This window comes from Oenanthe melanoleuca, chromosome 14, assembly GCF_029582105.1.
Source record: "Oenanthe melanoleuca isolate GR-GAL-2019-014 chromosome 14, OMel1.0, whole genome shotgun sequence".
NCBI lineage: Eukaryota > Metazoa > Chordata > Aves > Passeriformes > Muscicapidae > Oenanthe > Oenanthe melanoleuca.
This window is the reverse complement of record NC_079348.1, coordinates 12,142,331-12,163,860: the sequence shown is the minus strand read 5'-3', so window position 1 is coordinate 12,163,860 and position 21,530 is coordinate 12,142,331. Positions and strand designations below refer to the sequence as shown.

General features: G+C 39.3%; 1 protein-coding gene across 17 annotated transcripts in view; it reads left to right on the top strand.

Annotated features, from left to right (window-relative positions):
- Window positions 1-21,530, top strand: part of RBFOX1 (RNA binding fox-1 homolog 1) — a 1,071,989-nt gene that overhangs the window by 716,096 nt on the left and 334,363 nt on the right. For 11 of the 17 annotated variants that reach the window (XM_056503454.1, XM_056503455.1, XM_056503477.1 and 8 more), the window contains one exon: window positions 7,247-7,285. The exons of the other annotated variants lie outside the window; for them this stretch is intronic. In XM_056503454.1, coding sequence (XP_056359429.1) covers window positions 7,247-7,285 — 39 coding nt within the window. The remainder of the gene's footprint in view (window positions 1-7,246; window positions 7,286-21,530) is intronic. 17 annotated transcript variants of the gene reach the window in all.

Sequence of the window (21,530 nt, the reverse complement as noted above, 5' to 3'; positions counted from 1 at the left end):
CAACTGAATTACACTATAATAGGATGCTGTTAAATTAACTATTAGCATAAAAAAAATCCTAGAATATAAATAGTTGTTAATATTAAACATTCTAAAGTTTTTCTTTTTTTTTATCTGCAGATGAATGAAATAAGTTTTGCAGATCAATTTGCTGATGATTGATCTTAGAGGTTAATACTGCAGAATGACCATTTAGTATGCTTTGGATCACTTAATGTGAAAGAAACTATTTTACTTATATATATATATATACACCCATACACACACAGAGCCTTTCACTTTATGACACTCTGAAGATTAATGTTTTAATTGGAAAAAGAGCAGCTCTGAGGAAGGGGACAAATGAAAGTCTGGATATCTGTCAGTTCCTTGGCTTCTTGCTGACCTGGCAATATCTGGTTTCTCAGACCAGTTCCTTCAGTAATGACCTCTCCAGCCAATAATGTGGATCTGCCAGATAAAAGCTGTGTTTTGGGTTTTTTGTAATTTGTCAAGCATCAGTGACTGAAAGAACTTGGCTTATTTTTATCAGCACACAGGCACAGTGAGTAGGCTTGCAGATGTGTGTGCACATGGGCTGTGTCTGTAGGAGCAATTTGGAACATAACTGGCTTTGGTAATTGTCTGGAAATCCATGCCTGTCTCAGTGATATCCTCATTGTCAGGCTGCTGCTCTCTCCTCTGCCTTGAAGGGTCTGACTTCTTACCTGTACCTGGAATAACTGCCACCTTAATAAGCTGGTAGTAATTTTATAGAAAAAATCTATTTAAAGGGGAGTTTTTACTTAAACCCTGCTTTAATTTTAGCATATATTCTTGGCCCATAGTTTTTAGTTATCATCTCTGTCCATGATCTTTACTTCAGAAAACCTATTTTGCAGCACATCAGATTTATTGCCTTGCTTGGGTAATACAGACCTTCAGAAACCAGCAGAACCTGATACTCAGATACTAATTAGGATCTCCAATTTCTTCATTCTATATTTACACTAGCTTCAGAGTTTATCACTTAATTGTTATTCATACCATTATCTGCATTTCTTTTTCCTGCACAGTCTTTAAGGAAAGAAACTTAAAACCCTTTTCCCCAAAGGTGCAAGATTTTACAAGAGTAAATTCTTTTAATAAGGATATGCTTAGGAAACAAGAATTATTTGTGTTGCAGTGGATAGGGTAATAACTGTAATATTCCAGCCTTGGTTTGGGCCTGTTTACATTGTAAGATAACAGACTTTATTTCTAGATTTGCTGCTTTAATACCACAGTGGTTTTAATTATGTTTTTCATAGTGTCCATTTATTCTTTGTAGTGCATTGCCCTCACCTTCAGATTATTCTGTATAATATTTTCTGTGCTATGCAGGGAAATTAAATGCACTATGGCTAGTCCTTTATGTATAAAAAGAGTTTATATTTGAACACTAACCATAGATCAAGTTTCTCATGAGATTCCTCCAAGCAGAGCACACATCCAGAATTTCATCTTGAGGCTTTCCCACACAAGTGTTTCTCTGCAAATATAATTTCTTCAAGACTATTTTCCTAAATTATATTTAAGTCCTGTGTAAGGTGTTTTCCAGAGCCTTAATGTCCAAGGGTTGGTCACCCACAGAGTGTGAATCCAAACAGGATATGGGCTGGGGAAAGCTGCAGTGCTGGCTGCTGCTCTGCCATCCTGCAGGGGTTTTGCTCACAGGGATGCTGAAAAGGAAGAACTTCCAGGCTGTGCTGCAGCACCTCAAGTTGCCTTGAACACTCTCAGGGAGCCAGAGGCAAATTTGGTCACATATCTGTCTCTGTGATCTGCAGCATGCTTTGGGCATACAGCTAAGGCTGCTAAAAACCAAAGAAACCAAAAATGAAAGAAGAAAAACCAAAAAACCCAAACCCCCTGTTTTAGGTAACTGTGATGTTTAAGCAATACAGAAAATCTTGATGAAGAAACATATCTTATCCTGCAGCTAAGAAAAGGTGAAAATTGGACTTTAGGGCTTCTCAGCTGGTTAAAGGAGCCATTTTGCAGAAGGAAATAATTGCCTACAAAGTGTTTTAATGTAAAAATCTTTAAAAGTGTTTCTCTTTTATTTTTGCAGATTTTCTGCTCTTCCTCGTCTCAATAAAATGATCCTGTTTGGAATATGTTGCTGATTTGAGGGCAAAAAGAAAAGGAGAGCGAGAAAAGCCTATAAAACTATAGATTATTTTTTATGGATGATGAGATGGTCCCCATTTGCATTTACAGCTTTACAAGGATTGTAGCAGTAGGCTCTTTTTCTTTTTTTGATGGAAATGCTTAATCTGAGCTCAATGGGCCATAATAATTGCCTGTTTCTTCCAGTAGAAATAAACCCACTTGTATGTGACACTTGAAACCGTAACTCTGCTTAGTATTACCCACGGAATTGGAGACAGTTCTTCACCCAAATATATTTATGACAGCAGCACCAGTCGATATACAATACCCAGCCAAGGGCACTGGAGAATAAATCAGTCCCTCCAGCCTCTGCTGGAGCACAATAACTGATGGTGGTAATAAAACCCCGGGAAATTAAAATTCTGTGCATGCAAACACACATACCTAGGCAAGAGAAACCCGAAGCTCTCTGTTCTGGAAAGAATTTGCATATGCACAGACATAGACATTCTGTGCCCCTTTGTGTTGAAACAGGATGGAACACAGAGTCTCTGTGGTGGTCGGCACATTATCACCTCCTTAGACTGTCCTCAACATCTAGGGGCTTTCAGGAGACACACCCATGAAAATTTAGGCTTCTTGCAGGATAAAAGGTCGATCCCAGTTACTCCTAGAGGAAGAAATACTGATGTTGTGTTAGAAAGCTTCTAGATGGCTGTAAGTGACTAGGAAAGGCTCTGAAATCCCCATTTCCAGTTCATTTCTTCCTGGATATTTAAGCAATTACTGGTATTTTTAATGAGTCCTCTGTGTTTGAGCACCTTGGGCTCTACTTTGTGGCATTGTGAGCTCTTGGGATGGATGCTGTTTCTTCACTTGTGTTTTGGGGTTTCACACGTAGCACTGAGAGGCAGTTTTAGATTAATACACAATATTATTTATACATTTATGTGCAAGCCCACACTCTTTCCACATATTAAATAACTTGGAGTATTATTTCTTCAGAATTCTGCAGGGCAATGAGATAATGAACACTAATAAGTGATAAAAAGAAGCAGGCAGTGACTGTTTGCAGATAGTGCACGGTGCATGTCCTTGTGCAGCACAGCTTTTCTGTGTAACATGGCAAGGAAAAAACCCAAGCATTTAATTTTTCACAGAAGACTTTTCTGTGTAATGAGAGAAAGCCCTGACAGATGGATTTTGCAGAGAGTGTGGAATTGTATGGACTGTCTCAAAGTGTCAGGTGAAACACAACTGCTAACTGAGAGAGGATAATCTATTTGATTTCAGCTGTTTCATCTAGGTATGAATGAGGAGAAAGATAATTTCTCAATCAGGTGATGAGCAGTCAGCAGTTGGGAGGTAAGCTGAGGTAAAGGCACTGTGACTGCTCATGCCAAGCCTGTCTCACCTGGCTCTCAATCTCCTGTTTGTGTTTAGGTACTGGCTGTAATCATAAAAACAGGCATTGTTGAAATTCCAGTGATCATATTTGCACTGTCCTTTTTGAGGTGTAAAAAGAAAGGCAGCAATATCAGGGGGCCCTGCATTTACCACACATGTTCAGTTATGGTAAAATATCTAGAAGATAAAAGACAGATGTTCAGCTATTATATTTCACCCACTGAGACCTGTGCACCATTTCAAATAACCTCAACCCTGAAAGCATTTTGAATTTGAAAATGTAAAACCAATACTTGGGGAATGTTGTACTGCAACAGAAATGTTCTTTTACATTTAAGCAGATACTTTCTGTAAATAACCTTATTACCCTCCTATTGTTCTCTTTTCCCAATCACCTAAGCCCTTTCTTTAAAATGACACTTAAATTTGATATCAAAAAGCCTTCCCAGAGGATTGTTGGTGTCCTGAACACCTGCACTAATGCTGCTGCTCTCTGTCCATTCTTGCAGAGAGTGCTCCCATTTTCTGTTTGGTTCCCAGTTTCCTCAGAGCAGGGCTTTTGTGTCCTCATGAAGAGAGGATAACTGAGAAATGTATTTAGAGTATTCAGTCTCTGACCTGTTACTGTTACCCAAAGAAAACAAAACAGACTTCCCCATTCTAGTCCTGAACTAACTGGGGAATGGCACCAACAGGTTGCACAGTATTTCCAAAAGGTGTTTTTTGCTTTAGAATTATGAAGCCTGACAGCAAAATGTCTTCTAAGACTGTTGTCTTATAAAGGAGCCTGTAGTTCTTTCAAAATTTTTCCTTGATAAAATCCTTTAAAGAGAGTGAATCTTTTAGGCATTCTTCCACTAAACTCATAGAATGTGAGAGCTTGACACAATGACACTCAACATACTGACCAGTCTTAAACTAAATTAAATAAATAGTTAATTGCATTTGGTTCAATCCAGAGCCATAACAAAGTAAATTTAGGATTGAGAAGCAACATATTTAAAATTGCAGGATGTGCACAAGGTTTGCTTCCAGGCTCTCTTGATCATTAATTAAATATGTTATGGCTTTCAGTTTTTCTCATTTATCTGTACAGGTTTACATATTGTAAATGCATTATTTATGTTTTCCCTTAAGTGCTGAGTACTGCCAGGATGTTTCTCTTAAACTGGCACGGAGAGCAAAAAAGACAAAATGAGAGAGCAAATTTGGCACTGGTGAAATGCTCAGAGAGCTGCTTGTGCTCAAATGAGCCTTTCCCAGATGTATTTTAATAAACTTGATCTGACAAATAGAGGGCCAGACAGGCAGATGGCATCTATGCTTAAACTATGAATTCTTATTTTTTTTTCATTAAGGTAAGTTTGGTTTGTTTATATTTTTTCCTTTTAACCTTATCCCAATAATGCCTTATCACCAAGCCTTGCTGCTTTTTTTCTGGAAAGCTCCTAGGAAAGAAGGGTGATGAGGGAGCTGTCTAAGTGGGTGTTCACCCTGAGGGAAGCCAGCTCTGAAATGGATTTTGTTGCTGTAGCCAAAACTCAGTTTGGAATCAACCATTTGCTGAACTTGGAACCAAGGGAGTTGCCATCACTGGTGTGTCCTGCACATTGTCCCCATTGTTTTTTTTCCTTTCAGAGTAAACTGAGTGTCATGCAGGTGGTTGAATCAAAAAATAATTTGAAATATCATTCTCATATTCATATGGAAGCTGTTTATTTTAAAGCAAATTGATGGTTTTCTTCTGTTGGTTGCACTGCCAGCTATGGGGGAGCAGTTGGATGTGAAGGTGTGGTCATCATTTTATTCACTCACTCTTTGCCTCTCTATTGTATCCTCCCACTGTTCATAAACACTTCTTTCCTATCTTAAATACAGTTTTCCTTAGGTTAGGTATTTTGTGTTTCAAATTACAGTACCAAATATCTTCTAACTAAAACACAAAATTAGCTATCTGCTTAAAGAGTTAACAACTATAACCCTTGTTCCACTCTGTGAGTATTTGATTCACTCTTTTCTTGTTATCTTAGAAATTTCATCTTTCTTGCATTGCAAATCTCCCCCTCTATCCCACCAACAAAGGTTTAAATCTCTAACACAGAAAAGCTAAATATTAAAAAAAAGCCTGAACAAAACAACCCAAACTCACTTCTAACTTTGACTGGATGATCACTGCAGGTCCCTTCCAACTGCAGTATTCTATTTATTTTTAATCAAGGTGAAGAGGTTCCTGTGGAATTCAGATCTGAAATTAACTCTTGAGACTTATGCAAGCACACTTACAATGCAGACTAATATAACCTGAAAAAAACTCATAAATCTGTAAAGTCATGAACTTTGAAAAGCAGAATTGTTAGTCTGCAAGTGACAGTCACTTCAGCTGTACTTAATTTGACTCCTTAGGGGAATTGTAATTAGACCTATGCTGAATTCCTTTACTTTTTATTCCCTGCTAGGAACTTCAAAGAGCATTTGTTTCTGTTAAGTTTGTATTTTCATACAGGGACTCTTTTGTAAAACTTCTGCTATACAAGTAGAAGGTAAAGCCTGTAATGTACTTTTTAGGACTCCTCCTGTGATGAAAACCAGTTTTATTTTGTTTGTAGTATAACTTTGACTGAGAAGTTGCCATTTTCATTATCACTACAGAATGAAAATATCTTATACAAATGGGTATTGGTTGGTGTTTTTGTTGATTCTAAGCACAAAGTAGTGATCAGTGTCTTCCAAACCTTTGAAGATATCCTCAGAAACATTACACCAAATTTCACGTTTTATGGATTGCTTGCCACCTACACTAATGACTGTGATGACACTTTCAAGGCTAATTATGCTCCCTAATTATTCTAAAATTAAAAAAAAAAAAAATAAAACCCGACCAATAATAAAACCATAAAACTCCTCTTTCCACATGGACAAATCAACACCTGAGTGCCTTCCTGAGCAAAGCTTTGGAAGTTTGGCTCCAGAGGTCCTGGTGCATGGCAGGGAGCTGGTTGTTCCAGGGCTGTTGATGCTCCCAGAGCTTTCCTGGAGGATCCTCTCCCTTCTGGCAGGGCTGGGATGTCCCAGGCTGTGCCTCCACTGCCCATGTCTGCTGTCACAGGGACTGAGTCCTGCTCAACCAGCAGCTCTCACTCTGAACACTGCCTCTTGCAAACCTGGCAGAGTACAAACTGCAGTATGGAAAAAAAAATAAAATATGCTGTGGAATCAAACGATCTTCAGAGTGACTTTTACACCAGATTAGAACTGGATGTTTTCATAGGAAAGTGTTTTATCACTTATTTGAAGCTTCTGTATCTTTATTCCTGAGCTGTGCTGTGAGTATATCACAGTATCAAAACAGTGGGATATTCACAAATACTGTGAATAGATATCTGTGATAGAACAGAAAAGGAGGAAAGCTTCTTCCTGAACCAGACTGCCAATGAGGTGTTTAAAATCTAAACATAATCCTTTTCTGCTGCAGTTTTTTTGTGGGTTCTGGTGTTAACTTCTTTTTGACCTTTGTAAATTTAAAATATAAGTAGAAAAATATATAACTTGCAGTAGTTATTCTGTGTGGATGCACAGGACAACATTGTGTTTAGATAAATGGCTGCACTATATGTGTAAGATAGGTAGACTTAGCAGCTTGGTTGTGGCACAAATATTATGCTTTCAAAGTTATTTTGGCTTTTTTTTTTCCTTCTTTCCCTTGTAGAGTTCAAAACAGATGAATTGTGAAAGAGACCAGCTAAGGGTAAGTGCAATGATATGCAAAATGATCTGTTTCTTTAAAACATAAGCAGAATCTAGTCTGTGCTATTGACAGATGGATTCCTTAATTTAAGAAGAACATATTTAGTTCATTTGTTGCTTGTTGGTAAATATTGTACATCTTTCAGTATAAATGAGCTAGATAGATCCAGGTTTGTTATTTTTTTCTGTAATGTGGTGAGATTTGGCAGCAGTTGCCTCTTCATGGGACCCCTGACACTCAGTGAGCTCCTCTGGGCTCCAGGTGCAGCTTCAGCAGTGCCAGAGCTCCCTGTGCTCCCCAGAACTGCTCCACTCTGGGGGTTTCCAGCAAGAGGGTGTTATCCTGTGGATTTTTACACTCTGTGTACTTTCAGACAGGAATCAGGCTGTGAGGAGCTGGTTATTTTAGTGTGTCTGTTGGTTGCATAGAATTTCTGAGGAGGAGGAATTCCTGAGCCCAGGCTGCTGACCTCTCTTGTTCTCCCCTTTTCCTGTATTACAGTTAAACAGCTTTTGGTCTTTAATGCTGCACATCCCTGAAGATGCTCTTCCATTGCAATATTTCTTGATTGATTCTAGTATTTGTTTGGGAAAGTATAAAGAAAAAAACAAAACCACAAAAACTCAACCAACCAACAGCTTTTTGGTCATCTGAGTGTTGCTTAGTAGACCTACATTAATTGATAGCACATGATGAGTATTTACTTGAAATTCCACATGCAAGTAGAGAGGGAGAGGTAGGCCTGAAGAAGGGTAAGATTCTGTACAAACAAAAATATTGCTGGGAATAGAAAAAGCAGCTCTTTGTTTGTTTTGCTGTTTCCTAAGCATCAGCAGTGCCTGCATGACTTGCAAGTATAAAGAATATACTTGTCCTAAAGTACATTGTGCAGTGTTCTTGTCCATCCAGCCATTCTTCAGATTAACTTCATCAACATATCTAGATGCTTCAGCTGGTCCTCACCACACTTGTAATAAGATTTTTGGTAAACAGGTTATGCAAGAACAATGCATCACATACTGTCCTCAATTCCTTTCCTGCTGACATGTGACTGCATTGCATTGTACTGGAGCTGGAGTGACAAAGCTTTGTTTTATCAGTACTCATGTCTCAACACAGCAGCTGTCAAAGCTAAAGTATTGCAATAGTACCTGAAGGACAAGCTTTTCAAGAGGCAGCAGTGCCTTGAGAACAAAGGAACTTTTCATTTCTTTTTATTGTTTTATTTTCTCCCTTGAATGAAGGAAAACATTGTTTTTAAATATAACCTGAGGAGGCCAACAGCTCTTTCTATTGTGTGCTTTTTCAAAGCAGTGGATAAAATGTGGTGCAGTCCAAGTTTCATGCATCTTTCTATTCCAGTATTACACATTTATGTCTAACAATGAGCTCAGTGCTTAGGTTGCCTCTGTGTCACAGCAAAATGTGACACCTGAAGACAGAACCATGTCTGTAAACTACTAAATTTAGGGACACTTCTTCCACAACTCCTGTGGTGTTCCTGTTACACTAAACACAGTTTCTGGTGTAAATTCTGCTCCTGTCCCAGAGACCCCTGTGGCTTTCACAGCTCATCTGCTGTGACATAAGGTCACACTGAAATTTAAATGTACTGTGTGGACATGTTGCACTTTGAACACTTGACCATTCTGCCACTTTTAGGCTGGCTCCCTAACCCAGCAGTGCTGTTAAAGAATTATTTCATTGGCTGAATTTGCAGGCCTGCAGTATTTTCTTTTGGGGTTTGTGACCTGCCATGAGTACTTGGATGTGAGGCAGTCTCTTCACAAAGAGTGGTGCTTCATCCCAGCTGAAAGAATTTAATCCTGTCTCCTTGCTCTATTTCAAACAACAAAATGCCAACATCCTGTTGTTTGTTAAACCAAGTAAACCAGATTATTGTTAGATTATCTAATAACACAAAAAATATATAAAATCTCCCACTTCTTTGCTAGGTCTAATATAAAAATGTCTGCCACTCTCCTTTTTTGATTCCCTAGCAATTCCTTAGTCTAAGAATCATAAAAAAGTTTCAAAAGAAAGGCTTGTTAAAAGCATAATAGTACAAATAAATAATTAGTCATTGTGTGACTGTAGAAAGAAATATCCAAGTCTGACTAAAATAATTTCTTCAGACATTTTCACCTCTTATCTGTTTCACTGCCTTGTAAATTCTGAATGCAAAGCAGCACGTCACTGCTCTGGAATAAAGCATTTAGAGTAATGAAACTCATTCATATTAGAGCCTCTGGACATTATACATTATATTACAATGAATGATAATCCTAATAACTTAGGAAGCCTGTGTATTATAACCCTTTTCTACTCAATATTTGAAATTCACAACAACCACAAGTGTGTAACTTATTTGCCCTGCCAACCTGGTACAGTCCCCAGGTAGACATTAATGTCTTTACCTGAATTATTTAAATGAGAAATTATAGAAAAAACTATGGGAATTTTATCTCTAGCAAGGCTGGTTGGGGGTTTTTAATTCCATTTGGAAACATAACTTTACCTAACTTTGGTGAATTTCCATTTGATTTAAAAAAAAAAAGCACCAGTGCCATTTTTCAAGTTTTACTTTCTCTTGGCAGTGATTTTCATTGTAATGTGCTGCCTTGAATAATAACTATTTTCATGTTTCTTAATGTCCTTTTGCTTTCTAATCTGGTGTCACTTAAATCAAGTTATACTAAAAAAAAAAAAAAAGTGCCTTTTAAAGACAAATTGACTCATCAGTATTGCTCTCCCCACCTCCCTCCACACACTGTGCTTCATCTGTATTTCCTTTAAAGAAAATAATGATGCTCTTTACTCCCCTTCATTGTGTTTTGTGTTATCCAGTCCTGGTTTATAAATCTCTTTTTGGACAGTCCCACCCTCTCCTCCTCTCTGCCTCTCCCCTGCTGCCCTTGCTGCTCAGGAGTGGCTGTGTGTGGTTGGAATTCTGATGCATGAGAAATGACCTGTAAAGACACAGAACTCACAGCTTGCTCAAAATCGTTTAAAAGTGCTTTTCTGCTTATATTTCAGCCTGAAAAGCAGACTTTGAAACATGCCTGGTCCAGGTTATTTAAGGCTGTGAAGAAAATTGGGATGTGAGCCCTAAGTAGAGATTATTTGGAGTACATAAAGCTATAAATAAAGGCAGTGACAGCTCAGAAGTCTGTCTGCTGTTCCCACCAAACCTTCCTTGCTGGTCTGACTTGAACCTGGGATTGTGTTTTTTATCACAGTCTAAGGACATGACTTAAATGTACAAGCTAATTTACCCAGCTTTACCCAACCTTCCAGCCATCATTTATTATTTTGCATGATTAATTCGGTCTAACTGTTTGAAATTAACTCCTGTATCTGTCCTGGCATGAGTTGTGCTATAAAAGTGAATGTGTTTGGTCCTGATGCAGAGCAGATGAGATCTCCAAGGTGGGCAGAGAGCAATTTTAAACTCTAATGTTGGGAGGCTTTATAAATGTTCCTGTGAATACCAATGAGGTCTAATGGTAAATGGTGTGATTAGCTTCCTTGATCTGAAATTTTAAGTGACCCAGTTGTTGCTCTAATTAACAGCTTCTTTCACATGTGCTTATTATCAAGATACATTATATGCAGTCAGAGTTCCTTCTCTGGTCTGAAATACAGGCAGGGCAGGCTGTTACTATCATCTTCTATTTAATATCAACTTTATGGCTTTATAGTGCTCTAATTTTCAAGGAGACAGAAAGAAGTTTTGCATTCAATATTGTTCTATTTGTCTTGTCTCTTATATTGTAAATGAAATAAAGTGCAACATGCAGCAAAAATATATATCAAAGTTACAGCAGGTATAGAAAAAAAAAGCAAATACATTGATGCCCAGCATTATTTTTAAGCAGCACTGATCCTGCAGTATTTAGCTTTATTTGTGTCTTTATTCAGTGCATTAATTTATCAGCTTTGTAATGTGCTCAGTTGTACTGCTGAGGGCTCCTGGAAACTTTTTTAAGGAAACTTTTTGAAGCTCATTGTGGTATTAGCTTTCTCCAGTGATTAAGAATAATCCACTGACATTTTTGTGTTCCTCTGATTCACTAAGGAGTTACATTGTGATTCAGTAATAGACAGCAATTTTTTAATAAGTTTGAGCTGCACAAAACCAAACAAATAACTGGAGAGAAGGAGAAAATCAGAGGGGAAGTGATTTGTTAAGCAGATATTATTCTGGAGGGTTTTCTGAAGTTCCTCAGGGTGGGCAGAAGATATGGGGTGGTTGGCAAAGAACCTCTGCTCTCCATCCACCTCTTCCCACACTGGACAGGAGGCAAAGAAATGAGTATGAGCTTGTTTGGTGAGCCAGTGATGTCTTGTTACCAGAGAGCAATTAATTAATAATTAATTAATGTAATTAGTAGCATTTCTGCAGAGCAGGGCAGCTGGTTCTGGCCAGTAATAAAAATGTCACTGCTTGCCTTTCCTCTGAAAACCCCTTGGACTGCATTTGTAAACAGTGTGTGTTTTGTCCTGGAAGAGTAATCAGGAGCTACCAAGTATTATCTGTCCCTCTAAGGAAAAAGGGTTCAAAGGGGAGATAACTACTAAAGCTGGATCAATCCAGTGTGTTTCCTACTCATCCTTTCCCCAGGAATTCAGATGTGCTGCATTTGATGTGCCAGACAAGTGGCTTAAAGTGATGCTGCTTTAGTTGCTGTAGTTATTCTGGCAGTGAGCTGTGTGTGTCACCCTCAGTGTAGGTGTAGTGAGGACATACAGGTAGGTGAGATCAATAAGAGGATGTATTTTTGGTTCCTGATTTGTATTACACAGTGACATGGAGTGAAATTGGAGTATTCTCACTCACCAACTCTATTCCCAGTTGTTCCATAAAGAGAAATACACATCACAGCTCAGGAAAAAAAACAACTTGGAAATAAGATTTTAAAAGGCTGGGGAGAAGGGTTAATTGTAGGGTGTGATTTCATTTAAATTTTAACTTAGCTTGAAATAAATGTGTGCCAAAAAAAAGGCAACTAGAAAAATGTAAATTTCAATTGCAATCTCACTTGGCAGTTCTGCTAAATTTTAGGAGCCTTCCCAAGATTAGTAACTCATGCTGGCCTCCAGTTTGTTGCTTAATATTGCTGCACTAAAAACAATAGCAAGGTAATGAAAACTGTCAAGGTTCATGTTTCAAGTGCCACGGCCTCTCACCACAAGGATTCTGTTCTCTTCAAATGCTAACTGCTAATAGGATCAAGAGAATAAAGAGTTTGCAGCACTTTGTTCAACAGTGGTGCCACCCACTTCAGGTTTCTTTGAATTCTTTCAGCCATAGTTAAGAGGCCTTTAGGTATAGACTGGCTCTTGATGGAATGCTACTCAGAAAACTTTCCATTCCTGATGTTGTTTTGGCATCTCTCTCTGAGAACAGCAGGCAGAGGCTTTTCTGCTGCTCAAGCTCCACTTTCTTTTGAATTCAACTTTGATTTTTTGCACAGTCAAGTATTTTCTCTGTATGGTGCTTCATAATTGCTGGAACTGAAGGATGACAGGAATTTTTGGTGAGGCTGAAGCAATGTTTGCACTAAGTCCACTTAGGGTGACAGATTCCATTTAGGGCTGCAGCAGTTTGTGTGGAATTCAGCAGCTCCTCAATGAGTGTTTAAACTGATATCTCTACCCAGACAGCCTGTCCACAGGGACAGGGAATAGTTCATAAGGGTAACGAAGGTCCAGGAAGTAAATTTGTGAAGGGATAGAAGGAAATATATTTGGACAGTTTAAGGGCTGCTGAGACAGAACCCAGCATAAATTCATATTTCTGTGCTCTCTTCCTGCTGCTGCACAAACAGGAGCAGTGCCCAGTCCTGGATCCACTCTGGGTTTGGGAAAAGCTTCTGCACTCAGAGCAGCAACTTTTGGTTGAGACTTTCTGCAGTGACTGCACACAGCTCCTGCTGCAGAACACTTGCTGTGAGCAGGGCTGCTGTCCTAGAAAAGAAGAAAGGTTTTCTTGCTTAGTTGGTGTTTGTTGAGAGGGAGCTCTTTTTTCACACAGCTTTTGTAGTTTCTCTTTGATCATCTGGAAATCAGACCTTGAGTGCACAGCTTTAACAGTGTTTATACTATCCTGACTTATTATTTCAACCTCTGCTGTTGCTGAGGCAATTTGACTAGCAAAGATCAGGGTCTCTGTAGTGTCACACCTAATTCAAGCAGGAAACACTACCTACTTTACAGTGCAGTTTGGAGGAATTGTGGTTTTGGTTTTTGTTGGTTTTGTTGCTTGGTTATTTGGGTTTTTTGCAGGGTTGGTGTTTTTTCCCCCCTGTGTGTTTCCAGGGTTTTCTGGCTTGGGTGAGGGTTGTGTGGTTTTGCATGGGTGCTGTTGGCTTGTGAAAACCCAGGAAAGACTTCCAGCCCAACTACCTGCAACTGGGATTTTTAACACACACTTTGGTCCTTCTGCATGGTGGAGTTCTACTCTCATTTATTAATATATTAAAGAACAGACTGAGCATCAAGATTTTTAAAGAAAGGCATTGAAAATATGGCAAGAAGTGAAAAAAACCCAAACAAATTTATATGAATAATCCAAATAATGTGGTGTTATAGGGACATATAGTCACTGATCATGCTGACTTCTTGAACCAGTATTTTTTCAAGTAGAGAGAATGAAGGAATATAGATTTTAATATGGATATCATGTCCTTGTATTGATGTTAATGGTCTTTTTCTTTTCTGCAAAATCTTGCTAAACTTGTTTAAACTGGTCTGATGTACTACTCTATAAAAACATTTCATTTTTTTTAAGTAGCTGCCAATTTTTTTCAAAGCACCAAAATTGCAAGGAAAAATAAATTCACCTTAAAAAAATAGAAACACATGAATCAATATTAATATGCAAATATATGCATACAAGTATGAGTTTGTATTTACATGTATATAAATAAAGGTAAGGATCCAGTCCTACTGACATGTGGTTGACATGCACAAACACCACACTGTTGGGTAAAGAGGGAAATCTTGGCTTTGGACAGGCCAGGATTTTAAAAGTCTGTATTTGCTCTTAGTCTTGACATTTTCAATAGTAAGAATAAGTGAACTGTAGCTGTGAGTGAGCTCTGTTCTATTCTGCTTCAGAATCAAAACTTGTCCTGAAAGCCAAGTCTTAGTGTTCAACAGGAATGGCTTTTTTTGGTACAAAATCCCAAAAAACTCCATGAAGTCCCCAGGAAGCAGGGTAGAGAAATAAAAAGAAGCTATACCAAAAATCTAAAATCCATGCTTTATCAAGCTGACAATAATTTTGTGCCATCTTGAAGATTTGGGGCTCAAGAAGGAGCTTTACCTGGTGTTGGAAGACAAGTGGAGTACAGAATTTTACAAACACCTTTCATTCACTAATTTTTCTTCTCTTCACAAATCCTTGCAGCAAAAATTTGTTTAGAACAAAAGTGTATTATTCAGAATTTCACACTTTTCCCTGTGTGGGCCTGGAGAGGTGGGGCCAGGTGAACTTGTGAAGATGAACAGTGCAGGTGCAGGGTCCTGTCCCTTGGCTGAGGCAATCACCAATGTCAGCAGGTACTGGGGGACAAACTGACTGAGAAATGGAACAAATCCCAACCTGGTATTTTCATATTTGTGACATGGCATCTGGAGGTTCAATTTTTGAGCCAGGAGGTCGAGGAGGTAAAAATGCTCTGCTGATTTGTAGCATCTTTGCTGTTTCTCACCCCTGGGAGAAGCTGACCTTGTTCTGGGAATGTTTTCTCCTCCACATCTGTGTGCTGTTGTGTATTTTGAAGCTTTGATCACCTCTGTTTTCTTTAAAGACAGTGTGGCTTAGGGAGAGGGAGAGATAAAACCCAAGTGCATCAGATCACAGGCATTTTCTGTGCTCCACTAATACTGAGATTTGACCCTTCATGTGAAGGAGTGGCCACAGATGTATCCCAAGTGTGTAATCAAATGCCAGCTAGACTGCTGTTCATAGGGAATGGGCAAAAACACAGATGCACTCAGTGCTCACACAAGTTCCATTTCTGCATTTCCTTTCATGCAATAGTTATCTCTGCCTTTGGATTCTAAAGATCCCTTTGAGTTCAACACTGAAAGTAAAAGAAGTGGTGTTCATCTCAAGGTCACTTTGGTACTTGAGAGCAGCTGCCCTCCAAAGAGCACATAATGAATAGTTTTATTACCTTTTGGTTGCTTTTCCCTACGTGCTGTAGATTGCTTCATATGCTATCAGCTCATTTCTCCTTTTTTCCTTTTTTTTTCCCCCCCTCTGAACCACTGCTTCCTACAACTGTTTTCATCATTGTTAAAAATCATTTATATAGCACCATAAATTACAGGCACTTTACAAGCAGAGAGTAAAATACTGCCTTTGCCCCAAATACTTTATGGTTCAGATACATCCTTGATATCTGGTGTACCTTTTTTTACTTAACACACTGCCTGGGAATTTTAAGGTAGATTGCATTAATCTCCTGTTTTATTCCCACAATTTTTCATGATCAAGTGATGTGAGTGCCTTTATGTGATGCAGATAACCAATCATCTCTTTGCTACTTCCCATAAATGTATTGTAAACATTCTGCTTGCTGAGGATTCCAGCTCATACATTTGCATCTAAAACCTGGAGGTGCTGGAAAAAAAATCCAGCCTTTTGATAATTTAACTCCCCCCCCCACCTTGTGCTTTTTATCTTGACACTCTAGCTGGCATTTCCCATTTTTTGGAATGAAATCTCCCAGGAATTTTCATGTGGCATTGCCACAGTGCCCAAGGAAAATCCTGGCAGCATGTTCTTTGAAAAGGCAGCTGTTTTTTTAAGTTTTGGCTCAATTATTAGGCTCCCAGCTCTAGGATATCTCATACCTCATTGCTTCCACTAGTGCAGATATTTAAAATCTAATTGTGATTATCATTTAATTTTTTTTATATTTGCCTGGATGATAATCATCCAAAATTCATTAAAGGCCCATTGCTATAATTATTTACTATTTCCTTTCACTTTTAAACAGAGATTTTGTTTTAAAAACCCTAAACAAACAGCTGTAAATCTAGCAAAAAAAAACCATAAATTGACTTAACCACATAATTTTTCTTGAGACCTTGAAATGTGCAGGTCTTGGGTGCTGGGCACCTTCCCAGCCATATGTCAGCTGGAATTGTGGAGTCCACAATGGGATTGTGGGGATTTCTTTCAGTTATGATGCTCTTGAATCCAGAGTTTATTTTATTTTGCACAGAGAGGCAGTAAAATATTTTGAATATTCATCAGTGTTAAAAATATAACAAAACTTTTCTTGATTAATTTGTATCCAAATTTTGGATTTTTTTTCACATGTTGACATCAGAACATAGAAATCATGGTGTTCTAGCATTGCCATGCAGTTCTTTCTGCTTTGAGAATCAGATCTAATGGCTGAAAACAACTAGTCTCCCATATTTTATTCATTTTTATATTTTCATATTTAATTTATTTTTATATCTCAAAATTATAATTACAAGCGAATTTTTTAAAATCTTTTTTTTCACTTATTTCTTTGAAAATATATTAAGAGACTCCAAAATAATGCATAATGGTATTAGGTTTACATTTAAATCTCAGACTTTTACAATTTTTAGAGAACTCTGTGGCTTATATAATACCAAATATATAATGATGTGAAAAGCCTTGGCTCTTATTTAAAAAAAAAAGTTGAAAAAAGGAAAAAAAATTATTTTTCAAATTGGTTAATGAAAGAACATTTCCATTTCTTGCTCAGAATCATCCAAGCTTTATTTTGAAAGTGCTGGCAAATACTGTAGTTATTAAAAAGAGGAAGAAGTTCCATAAGTGTGCATCTGGTATCATAATACCATTAGTGTGATGATATAATATAGAGGAAATTCAGCTGAAACAGAGGGGTTTTTTTGATGTTATTACAGTAAATAACAAAAGCAGATTGATGTTCCTGTGTTTTTCTGAACTAAACCCCACTCTCATGCTGGCACTGTTTATTTTGCTGTGCTGCTGGCACTCTGGCATGGTGTTGATGCCCCTCAAATGCAGTGATGGAGCACTCAGCTCTTCCCTGCTTAGGGCAGGCACAGGGACTGCCCTTCCTTGGCCAGCTGGAGGAAAGAATGTAAAATTCTGGGAGTTGGACTGGAATTTGGAATATAGAAATAGTCCCAAAAGGTGTATCTGAGGCAAAGAGAACTTCAGTGTATGTTTAATTAGCTGCTGGTACTCCCTGACTTCAGCTGGGTTTCCACAGCCACAGGAGAGTTAAATTCAGTTTGAATTCAGAGCAGTGGGTGAAGCTGGAGACACTGAGTGTGCAGAGATCACCCCAGCTCAGTGCTCAGAGAGCACAAAAATCACCTCTGAGAGCCAGGTGGGCTTGGTGCAACCTGGTCCTGCAGCCCAGAGTCTCCCTGTGGAAAGGATTGCATTAATGAGCCGTGCTCAGGGAGAATTCCCTCCTCTAAAGTGCAGGTCAGGATGGAAAACAAGCCCTGCTTGTTACCCCCTGGCTCTGGATGTAGCTTGTTCTTAGGAGACAGTAACTAAATAGGAGCAGGGCACCCAATTCTGAAAGGTCTTTGCTTGCTTGTCATATTGGCAGATGAAATTTCAAGTTAAAAAAAAGAAGAAAATCAAAGTATCTTTTGAAATGGCTTAATAGTGTTTGCCTGCAAAGCTCAGCTAGCAAAGGTGTGATGTGGTTTAGCAAGGTCTTGCTCAGTGAGAAGCTGTGAGAAGTGCTGTGATGCCTTTGATCAGCATTTTGCAATTTCCTCTGGGTGGAGCCCAGGGAGAAGAGCCTTGGACACTGTTCCCAGCTCTTGCTGCTCCTGCTCCTCAGCTGGGTGGTGTTCCTGAACACAGGGGCTGCAGATGTTGGCCTGCCCCTTGCTGATGCCCTTTTAGGCTCAGTCCAAGTGCCACCACCCTTTTGTCATGGGGAGTGCTTCAGAGCTGAGCAGTGACCCTGGGCTGCATCAGAATGTTGCCTTTGTGTTGGTGATTTGCCTCTGATCAAAGATGGAACAGTAAAGTGTGGAACAACCTCTCCTTGTGATACTGCTGGAGAATTTCCCTCCTGAGGGGGAAAGAAATAAAAAAATAAAATCTCAGTTTTCACACATGCACAAAGTATTATCAGCCTGTGCTAGCAGAAGAATTTACATTTTGTGTATACAGAGGCTACATTTCCAGAATGTCACTGTCTTCAGAACAGGATGTAATTTGTTTTGGTTTTTTTCAGTGTCAGTACCTGTGCATTTGCTGTTGGAAATAGTTAACTTTGCATGTTGTTGCTGGGAAAGAAGTATCCAACTGATGTGAACCATGAACCCTCTAGGAAAATAGAAAATACATAGATTCAGAGCATCTCAGAACACCAATTAAATATTTAGTGTACAGGCTGGATCCCTCATAATGGAGTGTCTGAGGTAAACACAGCATGTCTAATGTACAATCAGTTTAATAAGGGAAAGGACAGGCAGCTCATGGAAGGGGAGATGATGCAGGCAGTATTTTGATTTCAGGCAAAAGAACTGTATGAGAAGTGAACTTTTTAATTGTGAGAATGAACAGTCAGGCAATCCAGCTGAGTTTGCAGGAGGAATTTCTGACACAGTGGAAGGCAGAGGGGGAGTCTGAATTACTCACAGGTTTGATTATTGCCTGGTTTGCTGGCCTGGTGGTGGCTGTGCAGGTGGGTCTAGAAGGAGAATACTGATGTGATTTGTAATGCCTGAAACATGCAGGGAGCACTGTTCTGAATCTGACCTTTTGCCACAAGCTGCATACTCCCAAATTTTTTTTTTTTAAGGCCAGGAAAAGGCATCCTCCTCCTGTGGGGATGTTGGAAGTGGTATAGTGACCTGGTTACCAAGTGCCAGCACAACCTCCTGTCCCAGAGTGTTCCCTGGAGCAGTGCTGTGTGCACTTACCTGCAGGCTGGAAGGGCAGCTGCTCAACTGCAGAGCTCCTTTACAGTTGTGCTGCATTTAGCTTTCTTCTAGAAACAGCTGTTCTTCAAAACCTGTTGAAAGAAATCCTAGAAATGAGTCCTTGAACTTTTAAGCTTCCAGTGTGAGCAAGAACAGACCATGGGTAGCTGCATTCACACCCATCCACTGATGTGTGGTGCTCCAAGATGCCAGGAAGACATTCCCTCTCCATCTCCTTTTGTCTTCTGGCATGCTCTGGGCTCCTTCTCAGGGTCTGGACTGATGGACAGAAATTTCCCAGTGTTTTTGAAGTGATGTCAAAATAATTTGAGGCCACTTCTGAAAATCAGAACCATTTGGCCATGTGTGTGCATACAGCACATTGCATGCTTCCGGAAAGAACTGATGCAGTTATTGTCTCACTACTTTTTTGTCTTTAATACACAAATGCCAGGTTTCAGAAAATATCAGGAGTTTCTAGAAAAACATAGTCTGAGACCTATTAAAGGTGAATGTTCTGAGTCTCATGGTAGAAACCAAAAAAAAAAAAAGGGCAATGGAGAAAATCTGCAGACATCAAGATGATGGAGAGGGTCCTACAAGTCACAAAATGAAAGGCAGGCAAAGATGCCCAAAGTGTTTTTGTGGTCTGGAAGGCAGCCAAAGAGGCATTGATTTATTAAAGAGCAGCATCACAGCTTCCTTTTCTCGATGTGATGGTGCCATTAGAGCTCCTCAAACAGTTTCTGATTTCCTTGGGAATGAGGAGTAGAAGATTCTGAAGACAGTTGTTATTTCCAGGCTGATGCCACTGCCAGACCATCACTTTGTGTGCCTGGCTGGGGAATTCAGTGTGTAAAGTGTGAGTTCCCTGATTGTTAAACACAGCCTCTACTTGTGCAAGAATTACCCCAGCAGTCGTGTAGATTTTACACTCTTGTGATGTGGTATTTAAAAAAACAGCTTTAATGAGACAGCAGTCATGAGACACCAATTGTCTCCAAATTGCCAAACTCAGCTGTTTTGTTATTGGAGTGAACTCAGGGCTGTTCTTGTGCACTGCTAATATAATGGAAGTGATTAGCACCTGTAGCATCAGCTTTTTGTCTGTATTTGCAGCTATCTCAATCCTCTTACGTAACTCCCTTTCCCTGTTTTCCCTCTGAATAGCCAAGATCTGTTTTGTAGTTTTCCATTCCAAGCACAAGCCTTGCCCCTCCAGTGCTCCCTGACCCCTGTCCCTGTGTCTCCTTGTTTGTCCCCTGTCCCTGTGTCTCCTTGTTTGTCCCCTGTCCTGCTGGGAGATGGGCAATTCCTCCACCAGGACCCTGCTGCTGGGAGCAGAACTGGAGGTTCTGGCCAGCCCCACTGGTTCTGTGCTGCTCCTGAGCCTTCAGGTGGAGAAAGAGGAGCAGATTTTCCACCTTAGTTCTCACAGGGCTGCTGTGCAGTGCTGCTGCCATCAGCAGTGCTGCTCTGGGAGCAGGAGTGTGCTCAGCACACACTGTGGATGTGCCTGTCCCTCACCAAATCAAAACACTGCTATCACCCACCCCCAGTTACGGGGCTGTTCTCACCTTGTTAAAAAACAAGTGAGACGAGAAGACAGAGCATGAATTAGTTTTGTCAGATATATAGTCAGAAATAGCAGCTGATAGGTTTGCTGTGATAAGTTCTGTATGATGGCTTTGCTGAAAGGTAGGCTGTTCCATGATTTACTGAACTATTATAAGTGGTAAAACTGATCCATTTGTTATCATCCAGTGCATAAAGACTTCAGGATTTAAGGAGCCTGCACTAAATAACAAAGCAATTTATATACTCATAAACCCAAAATTACAGGGAAGAAGTCCTTAAGTCATTGGTAATAGGAACCTTTTATCATATTAGTGATGATTACCAAATGTTAACCCCTACTCCCCTTTTTAAAACAAAACCTTACCTTACAATAGTTGCAATTACTTAAAGAAGTCCTAGAGACAACTTTGTATTGATTTATTGTGCAAGTGTGGCAAGTTTTATTTATTTATCTGAGTGCCATCCCTCTCCCAGCCCATCAGGTCCCTGCATCAGCTGGTGTGAGCTGATGGATGGCTCTGCCAGCAGCAGCATGGGGCTGATGTTACCTGAGGAATGGGATCAGCTGGCTCCACTACTGGGGAGCAGGTCTTTACCCAAAGCAAATTTGAGTTAATGTCTTGAAAAGAGATTTTTTTTTCTGTCTTTCAATAACTAGATAATACTTAGCAATAGTTGGTTTCAGATTAGCCTGTTCTAAGGAGAATATAATTATGTGTCCTACTGT